General features: G+C 41.5%; 1 protein-coding gene across 2 annotated transcripts in view; it reads right to left on the bottom strand.

Annotated features, from left to right (window-relative positions):
- Positions 1–2,372: 2,372 nt before the first annotated feature.
- Positions 2,373–16,663, bottom strand: part of wdr32 (WD repeat domain 32) — a 101,564-nt gene continuing 87,273 nt past the window's right edge. For both annotated transcript variants that reach the window (XM_059645580.1, XM_048558303.2), the window contains exons 13-14: positions 5,705–5,850; positions 2,373–3,371 (exon numbers count right to left, since the gene is read on the bottom strand). In XM_059645580.1, coding sequence (XP_059501563.1) covers positions 3,003–3,371; positions 5,705–5,850 — 515 coding nt within the window. In that variant the 3' untranslated portion in view covers positions 2,373–3,002. The remainder of the gene's footprint in view (positions 3,372–5,704; positions 5,851–16,663) is intronic.

Below are 16,663 nucleotides of genomic sequence, written 5' to 3'. Positions count from 1 at the left end.
CCATCCCAACCCCCTACCTGCACTCACCTGTTCTGTCTTCATCCCCACTCCTTGACCTGTCCATCTTCCCTCCACCTATCTGCTCCTCTATCCACCTTCTATCATCGCCTCCCCCTCTCTGTATTTATTTCAGAGGCCCCTTCCCCTTCCCATTTCTGAAGAAGGGTCCAGACCTGAAACGTCAGCTTTCGTGCTCCTCTGATGCTGTCTGGCCTGCTGTGCTCACCCAACTCTACACCTCTGCCCAGTGGATCTGGTTCTGAACGATCAGCATCTCAATGCAGGGCATCATGGATTGTGAAAGGATGTTGCCATTAGACTTTGCTTGCCATTAAATCTATAGAACCTTGGGGGTAACTCTCCAATGTTTTGACACATCTGTTCTGAGTTTATTCAATTCTGTTAAGGATTAGCAGCACAGGGATTGTTACTGCCTAGTGAACTCTGATCTTACTCGTGTTTGAGACCCTGCTCTTCAAATGCATTTTCTTATGTTGTTATGAGTGAGCTGCACACTGGAATCAATGATAAATTTTAGCATTTGAGGGGAAGTTCCCAGGCTATGAAAAATGTTCCACATTTTTTATGCTCTGACAATTGGTACTGATTTAGAAATAGGCAATGCGCAAGGCTAGAACAGATGTTTTGCTGCAGAAGCTGGTGAGAAGAGAACGTTACCAGGCGTCTAGTGAAATGCCAATTCTTTACCGCATCCTGTTCCTCAAAACTACACTGAAATGACAGCCTGAATTTGGCGCTCAACTCTCAGAACCCTTTAATATTTACAATGATAATGCTTAAGATGGTTTTGGGATATGGATTCTGGAAGATGTAATTTTTTTAAGCCCTATAGACTAAGTGACAAAACTTTTCACGTCAATTCAGTAAATTTTTATTACCATGGTCTAGTCCTAGTAATTCAGCAACAATTCACATTTGTTGCTGCCAATTTTTCCTACAGCATTCCTATAGTCCTACATTATCCTTGATGTTTATTTCAAATCTTCAGATCATTCAAAAAGCATCAGCATAAAAAGTGAGCAATTTATCATTGCCAAAGAATGGCAGATGAAATTTAATGCAGATAAATGCAAGTAGTAGCATTTTGATAAGACAAACGGCGCAGGATTTACGGAGTTAATGGTAGGGCTCTGAAAAGCATTGTTGAACAGAGACACCTAGGAGTGTGAGTACATAGTTCCTTCAAAGTGGCGTCACAGGTCGACAGGGCGGTGAAGGTGTTTGGCTCACTTGCCTTAACCAGTCAGAGTACTGAGTACATGGGGTGGGACGTCATGTTATAACTATACAAGACATTGATATGGTCAAATTTAGAATGCTGCCAAAATGATTTAGAAGGATGTTATAGACACGATAAGGTTGGTGTCATATAGATAGGCTGGGACTTTTTTCCTCTGGAGCATAGGAGGCTGAGGAGTGATCTTATAAAGATTTATAAAATCATAAGGGCCATAGATAAGGTGAATAGCCAAGGTCTTTTCCACATGGTTGGGAAGTCCAAAACTAGAAGGTATAGATTTACAGTGAGAGGGGAGAGATTTAAAAAGAAACTGAGGGACAACATTTTCACACAGCTGAAACAAGCTGCTAAAGGAAGTGGTAGTGACAGGTACAGTTACAACATTAAAAAGACATTTGGTAATACCTCTGAACAGGTTGACTAGGAAAAGATTTAAAAAAAGCAGACCCAAGGGCTCTTGTGGCACAGTGGTACAGTTCCCGAAATAAAAAAAAGACATTGGAACAGGTCCACAGATAAGAAAGGTAGTGTCCCCATCTCTAGACTGAGAGGACTGTGTTCAAGTTTCACCTGTCCCAGAGATGTGTAACAACATTTCAGCAGATTGATTAGAAAAATAGGTTAAATTGAAAAAAATAAAGCAGACCCAAGGACTCTTGGTAGAATTCCTAAACAAAAAAGACGTTTGCATATGTCCACAAATAAGAAAAATTTAGAGGGATACGAGCCGAACAAAGGCAAAGGGGACTAGTTCAAGTTAGAAAATCTGGTTGGACATGGACGGTTGGGCTGTAGAGTCTGTTTCCATGATGTATAACCCTCAGCAGATTATATATTCCAAGGAGGGACTAACAATTCAATCATATATACAAATATTAGCTGACCTCCTCACACTTTGACTTGTACATGGCCCAAATGGTATAATCAGAAAACACCTTGTGAGGTTTTCTTTGCACTATAATTACACTGAATTGTAATTCTTACGTATTGGCAATGTTACAAGTATAAAAACTTTACTGACAGTAACAGCACTCATACCTGTCAAGTGCTTTACATACGCTACAGTATACTATTTAGCGTTACAAATAAAGAAAATTAAGTGAAAATTGCATCATGCTAATTACTTTATTAAAAGTTGACTGACACTTTGCCGTATGGATTTGATGTCAATGTATAATGTTAGTTGCATGCATCCTCTAGCTGTTCCAATTCAATGTCTGGTAAGGTAAACTTTCATGTCAAACACAATGTACGTTTGCATCTGAATTTAAATAATTTAATTCCACTGTTACACAATATGTATAGAAAAATCAACAAATATTTTTTGCTAGCATCGCAATTGAACAAAAACAGAAGCTGAATATAATACAAGCTGAAGAAACGTAATGTTTATGAATGGACCAACAGTGCTTTTAAACTCATTTGGCTTTTCACTAAATGAACAGCATTTTTCAAGATTACATGTACAAAAACAAGCAAACAAACTTACCATACAAAGCACTGATATAACTCACATTAATAGCAGAGGGAAGGATCATCCTTTATAGGAAATGTAAGAGAAGAAACAGTATGTACTTCTGCAGCTGATGCTGAGAATTAATGGTTTATTATATTGCACTGAAACCTGTTAAATTTGGATTTTTAAACCCTGACATCAAATACTTTAAACATCAATTACTAATTATTGAAATACTTTACTTTTACTTGATGTTCAACACTTCTTGTAAGTATTTCAGGTCACTCAGAACTTTGGCTGGTATAGGTAAACTTGTCCACTAAGGCACCCAGAGGCAAGCTGACAATGAGTTGGTGAAAACTTCGTTGTAAGCACAACATCACTATGAGAATAAATAGTTCTGATTTCCTGCAGTGTACTGGCTTCTCTGGGTAAGCAATCACAGAGTTCATTGCACCTGCTATCAAAACCCAACAAACGGATTCCATAACCAAAAGGTGAGCAAATCAGTCGGCCATCTGGACTGAAGCAAAGTTCCTTAATGTAACCACGACCCACATTAGCCTCTTCAATATAGTGCGTAAGGCAGAGGGAACAACGAGGGGCAGATGCACGAACTGGAGGCCCGTCCTGAAACTCATAGATGCACGTCCACTAGTAAAAACAAAAACATAAAACATTGATGACCTCCTCCATTACCTCACAAGCTCATTGTTTTCTATTCACTCTTGGGACATGGGAATCACTGGCTGGCCAGCATTTATTGCTGGTTGCCCTTGAGAAGTTGGTGGTGAGCTGCCTTCTTAAACTGCTGCAGTCCACATGCTATAGGTTAATCCACAATGCCCTCATAGGAGGGAATTCTAGGATTTTCACCTGGCGACACTTAAGGAACAGTGATCTATTTCCAAGGAAGGACAGTGGGTGGGTTGGGGGGAGAACTTGCCAGGGGTGGTGTTCCCAAGTCCTGCTGTCCTTGTCCTTCTAGATGGAAGTGGTCAAGGGCTTGGAAGATGCTGTCTAAGGATCTTTGTTGAATTTCTGCAGTGCATCTTGTAGATACTACACACTGTTGCTACTGAGTGTCGATGGTGGAGTAAGTGAATGCTTGTCGGTGTAGTGCCAATCAAGCGGGCTGCTTTGCCCTGGACGGTGTCAAGCTTCTTGAGTGTTATGGAGTTGCACACCTCCAGGCAAGTGGGGAGTGTTCCATCACACTCCTGACTTGTGTCTTGCAGATGGTGAACAGTCAGGTGGTGAGTTACTCACTGCAGCATTCCTAACCCCTCACCTGTTCTTGTAGCCACTGTGTTTATGAGTCAAATCCTGATGGTACCTAAGGATATTCATACCAGTAACACTACTGTATGTCAAGGGGCTGTTATTAGATTGTATCTTACTGGAGATAGCAATTATCTGGCATTTTGTGGCACGAATCTAACTTGCCGTTTGTCAGCCAAAGCCTAGATACTGACCAGATCTTCTTTAATTTGCATTATTTCAGTATCAGAGAATTTTAAAATTGTGCTAACATCCCCATTCTCACCTTAAGATGGAGGGAAGGTCATTGATAAAGCAAATGAAAATGGTTGTGCCTGAGACACTACCCTCAGGAACTCCTGGAGCTGAGATGACTGATCTCCAAGAACCACAACTATGTGCCAGGTATGACTCCAACCAACAGAAAGTCCATCCCCCTGATACTCATTGAGTCCAGTTTTGCTAGGGCTCCTTGATACCACATTCAGTCAAATGCAGCCTTGATGTCATGGGCTACCACTCACCACACCTCCGGAATTCAGCTTTTTGTTTTGCCCGTATTTGAAAAAGAGGTTGTAATGAGGTCAGGAGCTGAGCGGTCCTGGCAGAACCCAACCCGGACATCACTATGCTGTTTAGCATGTAAGCAGGCCTGTTGGTAGCTTCACCTAGTTGACACCTCAATTTTAGCTACACTTGGTGCTGTTCCTGGCATTCTTTCCTGCATTTAAAACTGAACTAGGGTTGATCCATGGCTTGATGATTAATGCTTGAGTGAAGGATAGGCCGTGCCATAAAGTTTCAGATTGTGCTAGAATACAATTCTGCTGCTTGATGGCCCACAGCGTCTCACAGATGCCCAGTCTTGAATTGCTAGATCTGTCTGCAGACTGTTGTATTTAGCATGGTGATAGTGCCACACAACACAATGAAGGCAGGACTTTGTCTCTACAAGAACTGTGCAGTGGTCACTCTTACTGATACTGTCATGGATAGATGCACCTGCAGCCAGGAGGTCAGTAAGGATGAGGTTAAGTATGTTTTACCATTTGTTGATTCCCTCATCACATGCTGGAAATCCAGTCTAGCAGCTAGATCCTTTAGGAACCGACCAGCTTGACCAGCAGTGTTGCTGCCAAACCAATCTCGGTGGTTGACATTGAAATTCTTACCCAAAATGCCTCTTGCCATCCTTAGTGCATCTTCCAAGTGCTGTTCAAAACAGATTTGTACTGATTGATCAGCGAGGGAGGACAGTCCGTGATAATCAAGGTTTCCTTGCCCATGTTTGACCTGAAGCCATGACACTTCATGGAGTCTGAAGTCAGTGCTGAGGACTCCAAGAACAACTCTCACCAGACTGTGTACTCCCCCTATTGGGTCTGTCCTGCTAGTGCAACAGGACTTATCCATGCTTGGTTATGGTTGCACACACAAGTTATGACTTACATGTTAAAAAACGGCAAGACTATGAAGTGTTTGTTTGAGAGTCAGCTACTAAATGGAGATTGGGTGGGGGGTCGTGTTGAAAGATTAGTCAAAAAGAAAAAGAAATCTGATAAGGCTCCTGAAGAATATAAAGGAGGCAAGAAAGAACTTAAACAAGGAATCAGAGTTAAAAGGAGCCATGGCTAAAGGGCCTGTTCCTATGCTATATTGTTCCATGTCTATGCCCTCCACACTGAAACAAATCATCTCAGATTTGAAATATTATCGAAACCACTCACCTCTTGGTCATCAGTGATGCTAGTGCATCTAATCAATGTAGCCCAGCCTTTGGGGTGCAGTTGTAATGATGTGATACAATTCCCTCGATCTCTTTCTGCAGGAATTTCTGGTGTTAAAACTTCAAGGCTATTTCTTGGAAATTCAGCTGTAATAAAAAATTTAGTCATTTTGAAGCAATGGGATGGAATGCCTAGACAATATGTAAATTTGCATTTAAATTATTACGTTGACTTTAATAAATTTATAGCATTAGAAAATTGCAGATTATTGCTGAAGAGATATGTTACCGAACTTTTTGTCTTGCACCCATTAGGATAAAAAGAAAAATTTCAAACAATCACAACTTTTACTACAGGAGGAAAGTGATCGGGAATTATTGGCCATAATGTGGCTACAAAGAAAGTGAAAGTCAAAAAGGCACACTTGTATTAGTTTTGTTCATGAAGAATAGGTCCCTAAGTAAATGCCAACCCAATGCCAGCACTCAGGCCACACCCTTGATGAGCTGATTGAATCAAACAGCACATGCCTCCAGTTGTTTACAAATGGCATAGTACAGACAGTCTTAAATCAGCCTGTGCTTGCAAAGCCCAAAACAAAATATCTGCTGTTCGCTGTGATTCTGATTGCTCAGCAAATACTGCCAAATCCTCAGTGTGCTTACAGCTATACTCATAGCAAATTTAAGATGTTGAGTTTTGCTGTCAAAAGGCACCTTTTCATGCAGTTTTTCATCTTACAATCATCAGGACAATTTTCAAGGGGAAAACCAACATTATACTGCATGAGAGGAGAGTGCTGATTGGATTCTGATTGGGATGGGTGTTGCCACAGAGAATGTACCAATTAATAACGATTGAATTCCCATTTTTCAATGTCTCATTTGAATAAACTTTGTTTTGTTGAGAAACTATTGAGAAATTGACCAGGACGTTCTCTAATAAAGTCTAGTGCAAATCTATCTTCACTGGTCAGTATACACATTGAGATTCCTATATTTCCAAGTACCGTTAACAAAAGCGGTCTTACAATCTCATAAATAGGGCCCAAACCATATGTCACCATGCAAACCTGATGCTGAAATAGGGTGCATCAAAAGTATTCTGCAGGATAAACGGCTATCTTGATCAGATCATTTCTTGCTACATATACAAATCATTAAAGGCCCTAAGACAATCATTCCTGAACTCGAAAAATGCCCAGTCTACATCCAATTACCCAGGAAGGGCAACATTTTGCCAACATTAGAGTAACAGGTAAAGCTAGCTGTTACACACTGCAAATAAGCAGTAGCAACACAAACTTCATTCACACTAGCAGGATACTGCTGTCAAACCAAAATGAGATTCTGCCCATTTCACATAGGAGTCATGTGATATGTAAATGTCAATGTCATTGTGAATGCACCATGTCCCAAAGACTGGCAGACAGTATTTACCAACACATCCTTGCAGCTGGTCACAACAAGATACTGACTTGCAAAACTTGCATTCAAGTGCCCAATACTAGACGCAACCCACCATTTAGATAATTCCGAATCTGTGAAGTATTACACTGATAACGTTGACAACATTTTCAGATTGTCAGTCGGACTTCAGTATGGTGCACTCACATATATTGGAGGCTACATATTAATACAGAAGGGACACGTACATGCACTGTGTATGTTTCAACTTAATAAAACAGGTATCAGCCGTTTGTTGGCCTATATTTCAGGGCAAAGACCTGACCATTCAGTCAACTTGCCTGGCTTTAGTCAGGTCGTTAAACGTCAGTCATCAGAGTGCATTCTTCATGGCAAAGCATCTACCAGAATTCACTTAGCAACTACATGGAGATGACAGTCTTGCAGTACTGTCACTAGACTGTTAATCCAGAGACCCAGGTAATGTTCTGAAAGAGTTTAATGATGACTGTGAATTCATTGCCAATTGTCAGGGAGAAAAATCTGCTATCTGTTCCTGGTCTCCAAACCCACAGCAATGTGGTTGACTTTTAAATGCCAATTGGGAGTGGGCAATAAATGATGACCTAGCCAGCAATGCCTCATCCCATTAAAGAATGAAAACAAACAAATCAGCACTCTCCTTATGCAGAGTACAAGTTAGTTTTCCCTCAAATTGGTATTCCTGCAAACCGGCCTGACGAGTGCAAGATGTGAACTTTACCTTCAATACAATATGGCATTTTTCAGCAATACTCAAGATCTGTATTACCAAATTTAAGACGATCAGCAAACTTGTAGTGAGGTTCATTCGCGTTTGGCAGGTGTGACATACATTCATATGTAAAAACTCGCTTTCTGCCGACAAAAAAACACATACTTAAGCCTTGCATGTTTCTCAAAGTTCCCGAAAGCATGGACAGCAAGTAGTTCCCAGTTGTTTTCTCCATGACAATGCCTCAGACATAGCAGGATCAACTTGCCAACCAGTCATTATTGCATAAATTCTGATGATTCTTTGAAATCTAGCATTCTTTTATTAGTCACAGTAAGCACAAGATGAAAAGCTTTGGCAACGTGTCTCTCTTGTCAGCTGCATTCAAGTACCATACGACCAAGCAACGAATTGCAGATTATCACATTCCATAAACGATAAACTGAAATTTTAAAATATAACCTGTGCAATGATTAACAAGATAGTTAGCTAGATGAGATAGTAGGAACTGCAGATGCTGGAGTGTACAGCTGGATGAACACAGCAGGCCAAGCAGCATCAGAAGAGCAGAAAGGCTAACATTTCAGACCTAGACCCTTCTTCAGAAATGGGGGAGGGGAAGGGGTTTCTGAAATAAATAGGGAGGGAGGAGGAGGCAGATAGGAGACAGAGGACAAGATAGGAGAGGAGACAAACAGGTCAAAGAGGCAGGGATGGAGCCAGTAATGGTGAGTGTAGGTGAGGAGTTAGGGAGGAGATAGGTCAGTCCAGGGAGAACAGACAGGTCAAGGGGGTGGGATGAGGTTAGTAGGTAGGAGATGGGGAGGGCTTGAGGTGAGAGGAGGGGATAGGTGGGAGGAAGGACAGGTTAGGGAGGCAGGGACGAGCTGGGCTGGTTTTGGGATGTTTGTAGGGGTAGGGGAGATTTTGAAGCTTGTGAAGTCCACATTGATACCATTGGGCTGCAGGGTTCCCAAGCAAAATATGAGGTGCTGTTCCTGCAACTCCCGTCCTCACCCTCAAAAACTTCTCTTTCAATTCCTTCCACTTCCTACAGACAAAGGGGTGGCCATGGATACCCGCTTGGGTAAAGCTATGCCTGCCTCTTTGTAGGTTACAATCCCTCTTCCATACCTACACTGGCCCTAAACCCCACCTCTTCCTCCGTTACATTAATGACTGTGTCGGCGCCACCTCGTGCTCCCACAAGGAGCTCGAACAGTTTATCCAATTCACCCCAACCTTAAGTTCACCTAGACCATCTAAATACCTCACTCTCCTTCCTGGACCCCTCTGTCTCCATCTGTGGCAACCACCTAGAAAGCGGTGTCCATTTCAAGCCCACCGACTCCCAACCACCTTCCTGCAAAAAAATGCCATCCCCTTTTCCCAATTCCTTTGCTTCCACTGCATCTGCTCCCAGGATGAGGCATTCCACTCCCATACATCTCAGATGTCCTCGTTTTTCTAGCATCGCAACATCTCCCCCCCCCAACCCCCGTGGTCGAGAACGCCCTCGACAGTGTCTCCCGCATTTCCCAGGACTCATCCCTCACGCCCCCACCCCACAATAACCGCCAAAACAGAATCTCCCTCATCCTCACGTACCGCCCCACCAATCTCCGGATCCAATGCATCATCCTCTGACACTTGCGCCATCTGCAATCCAACTCCACCCTTATCTGCTTTCCGAAGGGACCACTCCCCCCGACTCCCTTGTCCGGTCCACACGCTTCTCCGGCCCCAACACTTTTTCCTGCAACCGCAGTAAGTGCTATACCTGCCCTACACCTCTCCCTTCACCCCCATCCCAGGGCCCAAGAAGACCTTCCACATCAAACAGATGTTCACCTGCACATCTGCGAATGTGGTACATTGCATCCGCTGTTCCCGTCGCGGCCTTCTCTACATTAGGGAAACCAAGCGGAGGCTTGGGGACCGCATTGTAGAACACCTATGCTCGATTTGCACTGAACAACTGCACCTCCCAGTCACAAACATTTCAACTCCTCCTCCCATTCCTCAAACGACATGTCCATCCTGGACCTTCTGTAGTGCTACCCGATGCTACCCAAAGGTTGCAGGAACAGCAACTCCTATTCCGCTTGTGAACCCTGTAGCCCAATGGTATCAATGTGGGCTTCACAAGCTTCAAAATCTCCCCTCCCCCTACCACATCCCAAAACCAGCCCAACTTGTTCCCACCTCCCTAAACCTGTCCTTCCTCTCACCTCAAGCCGCAACCCCATCGCCTACGTACTAACCTCATCCCACCCCCTTGACCTGTCTGTCCTAACAGGACTGACCTATCTCCTCCCTAACTCCTCACCTACACTCACCTTTACCAGATCAATCCCTGCCTCTTTGACCTGTCTGTCTCGTCTCCACCTATCTTCTCCTCTATCCATCTTCTATCCGCCTCCCCCTCTCTCCCTATTTATTTCAGAACCCGCCTCCCCTCACCCATTTCTGAAGAAGGGTCTCGGCCCGAAACATCAGCTTTCCTGTTCCTCTGATGCTGCTTGGCCTGCTGTGTTCATCCAGCTGTACACATTATTATCTCGGTTAGCTAGATGGGTAGCTTGGTGGTTCAGACCAACATGAACAGGACAAATTCAATTCCTGTTCCGGCTGAGGTAGACTAGGGGCCTATCTCCTCACCCTTCAAAGGAGTGGAAGGCAATGGCAAACCACCACTCTCAAAAACTGCCCAGAAAACAGCTCCAAGAAGAATCAGCAATGAACCAAATGTTACAATCCCCTCACAAAAAAGATGGTGGATTCAGAGTAGCTTGGATATTGCAGCTGCTACTGCGATTGCAACCTTACTTCTAGATTTCTTATAGTTATTACATTTCCTTTTATTTTATTTCATAAAATTTTAAAAAAATTCATGGTTCTTTTCTTGATTCGTTTTGTTTCTTTTACAATAAAAAACACTTTTTTAAAATGCTTGTGTTTATGGTGCTTTTGGAGAGGCCTACATGTGGATGGCTGAAGATTTTTTTCCAAATTATACACTAAAAAGAATTGATGTGCATAGAAGGAGCGATTACATTCTTAACATTGTGAAAGATTTTTTTTAATCTTGGAGGAGTTTTTTTTAAAAAAACGAGTTGTGTTTACAGAGTTTTTAAGAAAGGTCAACATGCTCTGGAGTGAGACATTTTTATACATCGGGATATTGAAAGCTGTCTGTTGGGGTACTTAAGGATGCATCAATTTTAATGCGATTGTTCAGCTAAGTAGTTGATTTCATTTAAGATTTTTTTTTGCATGCTTAATATTAATTCTTTAGGTAGGGAAAAGTAGTTTATTTTATATACAAGATGCTAATGAAAGCTGCTTCTTTTTAGACGTAATGTCACCAAGAGAATGCAAGACTCCGAGTTAGAAAGCTAATAGATTTAGAGAAGCAATCACACAGAAAGATTAGTCAGATAGATGGGTGACTGTCAGGAAAGGTAAGAAGGTGGTTCAGAAGTCTCCTGTGGCTATTCCTCTCAAACAGTTATTCAGTTTTGGGTACCATTGAAAGGGATAGTCTCTCAGAGGGGTAAAAAAGATTCAAATCTTGGGCACTAAAAATCAATCTTATATTAGGTGGAGTTTGACAAAACTTAAAAGAACATTTGTTATAGGGAACTCTCCTGTCAGGGGCACAGGCAGGAGATTCTGCAGCAGTGAGAGTATATCCAGGATAGCATGTTGCTTTCCCAATGCCAGGATTAAGGACGTCTCAAAATGTTTGAAGCATATTGTTAAAAGGGAGAGTGAGAAGCCAGAAGTTATTGCACATGTTAGCAGGAATGACATCATTAAGAAAAAGATTAAGGCTTTATATACTGAATATAAGAGGTTAGGTTGAAGATTAAAACGTAGAACATCAAAAGTAGTAAGCTCTGGTTTGCTTCCCATTCCAAGCTCGAATGAGGGAAGGAAGAAACAGATAAAGGAGATAAAACAATGGCTGAAGAGGTGGTGTAATGTTCAGGAATTCCGGTTCTTGGATCATTGAGATCTCTGCTGGGACAGAAAAGGCCTGTTCATAAAGGGTAGGTTTTACCTGAACTGGAAAGGGACCAATATGTTAGTGGAGAGATTTGCTTGGTCTATTAAGGCAGACTTTAAATTATTAGAAGGTTGTGGGGGGTGTTCCTTAATTAACAGAGTAAATACAAAGAAGGACTGTTCCGAATCTGAAACAGACAGGATAATAAAATAGCCTTGGCAGATAAAGCAAATTAAGGATAATCCAAAGAGATTCTACAAGTACATTAAGAGCAAGAGAGCAACTAGAGAGACCTGGGCCCCTCAAAGATCAAAGTGGTCATCTTTGAGTTGAATCTCAGAAGATGGGAGAGATATTCAATGGATGTTTCACATCAGTATTTATTGTTGAGAAAGAAAGAGGCTAGAGAGCGGAGAGAAATAAATATTGATGTTTTGAAAATAGTTCACATAGCAGAAGAGCAAGTGCCAGCGACCTTAGAAAATCTAAAGAGTGGATAAATCTCCAGGACCTGATCCAGTGTATCCCAAGACGTTGTGCAAAGTTTGGGAGGAAATTTCATACCCCTTGCAGAAATATTTGTATCATGTATGACTACGGTGAGGTGCTGGACGACTGGAGAGTGTCTAATATTGTGCCTTTGTTTAAGGAGGGATGTAAGGAGAAGCCTGGGAACTGTAGACCTTAAAAATATGCCCGCTATCTTGAAAGCCCCCACCCTAGGGAAAAGACACACTCCCTTCACTTTATTGATATCCTTCATCCTTTTTGGTGGTGGCTAAGTTGTTTGAGGTGATTCTGAAGGATAGGTTTTACATGCATTTGGATAGGTAAGGAATGATCAGGGATAGTCAACATGGGTTTGCGCAAGGAAAATCATGGCTCACAAACTTGATTTAATTGTTTTGGGGAAATAACCAAGAAGATTGATGAGGGCAGAGTGGTAGGCTTGGATTGTTTGCTTGGACTTCAGTAAAGCCCTTGACAAGATTCTGAATTGTAGACTAATTAGTAAAACTTGATCACATGGGATTCAGGGTGAGCTTGCCAATTGCATACAAAATTGGTTTAATGGCAGGAGACAGAGTGGTGGTGAAGGGTTATTTTTTGGACTTGATCCTGTTACCGGTGTTCCACATGGATCGGTGCTGGGTCCACATTTGTTTGTCATTTATATGAATGATTTATGTGAGAATATAGAAGGCATAGTTAGCAAGTTTGTGGATGACAACAGAATTGGTGGCATAGTGGACAGTGAAGAAGGTTTTCTAATATTACAAAGAGATCTTGATCAGTTGGGTCAATTGACTTAGGAGTCACAGATCAAGGTCAATTTGGAAAAATGCCAGGTATTTCATTTTGCTAAAATAAACAAGGCCTGCATTTATACAATTAAAAGTAGAGCCTTGGGTAGTGCTTTAGAACCGAGACGCAGGGGCTCAAGTACATAATTCTCAGAAGTTGGTATCACATGTAGACAGGGTGGTTAAGAAGGCATTTAGCACGCTTGCCTTCATTGCTTAGACCATTGACTATAGGAGTTGGGACATCACATTGAGGTTGTACAGGATATTGGTGAGACTTCTACTGGAGTACTTTGTCCAATTCTGGTTGCTCTCTTATAGGAAGGATATTATTAAGCTAGAGAGGGTTCAGAAAAGATTCACCAGGGTGCTTCCAGGAATGGAAAGTTTGAGTTATAAGAGGAGATTGGATAAGCTGGTACTTTTCTCACTGGAGTATAGGAGGTTGAGGGGATGACCTTATAAAGGTTATTAAATCATGAAGGAAATAAATAAGGTGCATGAAAGGTGGCTTTTCCTAGGGTGGAGGCTTTCAAGATTAGCAGGTATATTTTTAAGGTGACAAGAGGAAGATTTAAAAAAAAGACATGAGGGACAACTTTGTTTTGCACAAAGCGTGAGTTGTGTGTGGAATGAACTTCGAGACGAAATGTAAGATCCGTGTACAATTACAATATTTAAAAGCCATTTGGATAAGTATATGCATAAGAAATGTTTGGAGGGACATAGGTTAAGTATAGGTGGGTGGGACTAGTTTAGTTTGGGATTATGGATGGCATAGAATGGTTGGACCATAGACGTCTGTTTCCGGCTGTATGACTGTATAACAACTTCCTACCAGTTAATAGCAGATTGCATTTTAAGACAATATCTTATGTATTCCAATCAGTGTCGCAAACAGACTAAACACAAGATTGACTAAACACCTTTTATTGCAATTTATACTATAAGAACACAACTTGTGGATAACTGTTGATAGAGCTAAAAACAGCATCAGGTATATACTACAATGTTCTTTAGTTTAAAGAAACAGGACACAACATACCTCTCAACCTAATAATGCTCAACATATTATAAATAATACAATAATTGGAAATTTAGATGAGGAAGAACTTCTTCACTTAGAGGACGATGTATCTTGGGATTCTGTATGCAAGAGCTGTAGAGGCTGAGTCATAGCACATTATTTAAAACGGGGATTAATAGATTTCTAGATAGTAAAGAGAGGGATAATGGGACCATGCAGTATAACGGGGTGATAAGTCTAAATATTTTCCAGGCCTTACTGCATTTGTACATAGGCTTCTTCAAGATCTGTGGAGTCACAAGTGATACCAAACATTACGCAATGAGCAGCAAACATCCCCACTTCCGATCTTATGATACAGAAAGCTCATTTATGAAGCAGCTGAAAATGGTTGGACTTTGGACATTACCCTGAGGAATTCCTTGCCCTAAAAACATCTATACTTATGATAGTTCCATTGCTAACAACATAAAACAAAAAACCCAAATTAATTAAGCAGTAAGAGCTTTAAAAAGGAAGCATAAAAAGAAAATAGCATCATAATGAACCCCAAAAATCTGACTTAGCAGACATTCTGATTGGCAAGTTGAGATTTGTAAGGATTGGTGTTTGGACCTCAACTATTTCATGTATTTATTAAGAAAGTAGATATAAATATTAGCTACATTAGATATAGAAAGACAAATTATCAAAGATTGCCATTACTGAATTTCATAGAATTCAGTTTTGATAGGGGTCCTTGTTGCTACACATTGTTAAATGCTGTTTCAGTATCAATGTCAAGGGCAGTTACCCTCACTTCTCTTCGAGTTCAGTTATTTCATCCATGTTTACTTACCATGCTGGTAAATCTATTCTGTAATGTTTCACATACCCATATGTCTTACTTAAAATATGGTCCCACAATTACAATGTTTAAACACTGGAGATATAGTTAGTAAGTTTGCAGATGAAACCAAAATTGGACGCATGGTGGACAGCGAAGGTGATTACCTTGATAAGTCTCATACAATGAGACCTTGATCAGATTGGCCAATGGGTCAAGCATTGGCAGATGGAGTTCAATTTAGATAAATGAGGTGCTACATTTTCGGCCAGACAAATCAGGGCAGGACTTGTACACTTAACGGTAAGGTCCTGGTGAGTGTTGCTAAACAAAGAGACCTTGGAATGCAGGTTCATAGTTCCTTGGAAGTGGAGTTGCAGGTAGATAAGATAACGAATAAGGTGTTTGGTGTGTTTGCCTTTATTGGTCAGTGCATTGAGCATACATATTGGGAGGTCATGTTGCGGCTGTACAGCACATTGGTTCAGCCATAGGAAGGATGTTGTGAAACTGGAAAGGGTTCAGAAAATATTTATGAGTGTGTTGCCAGGGTTGGAGGGTTTGGCCGACAGGGAGAGGCTGAATAGGTGAGGGCTATTTTCACTGCAGCGCCTGAGGCTGAGGGATCATCTTCGAGGTTTATAAAATCACCAGGGAACTACATAAGGTGAATAGCTAAGGTCTTTTCCCCAGGCTGTAATGGTCCCACAATTACAATGTTTAAACATTGGAGATAATGGTTAGTAGGTTTACAGATGAAACGAAAGGGCATAGGTTTAAGGTGAGAGGGGAAGGATTTAAAAGGGACCTGAGTGGCAGCTTTTTCACACAGAGGGTTGTGTATGTATAGAATGAGCTACCAGAGGAAGTGTTGGAGGCTGGTACAATTACAACATTTAAAAGGCATCTAGATTGGTATATGAGTAGGAAGGGTTTAGAAGAATATGGACCAAATGCTGGAAAATTGGACTAGATTTATATAGGATATCATAGAATATCACAGAATCCCTACAGTGTGGAAATAGGCCATTTGGCCCATCGAGTCCATACCGACACTCCAAAGAGCATCTCACCCAGATCCACCCCCGACCCTAGACACTGTAGGCAATTTGGCATAGCTAATGCACCTAGACTGCACATCTTTGGACTGTGGGAGGAAATCTACGCAGACATGTGGAGAATGTGCAAACTCCACACAGAGAGTCACTCAAGGCTGGAATCAAACCAGCGTCCCTGCCTCTGTGAAGCAGCAGAGCCAACTACTGAGCCACCATGCTGCCCAAAACAGTTGAGCCCCAGAAACTGGCAAATATCTGGTTAGGATGGATGAGTTGGACCGAAGTGTCTACTTCCATGCTGTATATCTCTATGACTCCATGTAGCTGACAATAACTTTGTAAAGAAAGGCCCCAATTTACGAATATCTGACTTTACAAAAACTTGTATGAATGGGATTCCATATGACTATTAATTTCAAGGATACAACATGTGAACATTTGCTCATATTTACTGTTTGGTACTGAATTGCGTTTCAACTTGTGTACAGATCAACATATGGATATTATCAGGAACAGAACATATTAATAACTCAGGCCTCTCCTGTACAGCTACAGTACAACATCCATCCATA

Source organism: Stegostoma tigrinum, chromosome 1 (assembly GCF_030684315.1).
Source record: "Stegostoma tigrinum isolate sSteTig4 chromosome 1, sSteTig4.hap1, whole genome shotgun sequence".
Classification (NCBI taxonomy): domain Eukaryota; kingdom Metazoa; phylum Chordata; class Chondrichthyes; order Orectolobiformes; family Stegostomatidae; genus Stegostoma; species Stegostoma tigrinum.
This window is presented reverse-complemented; position numbering and strand designations above follow the sequence as displayed.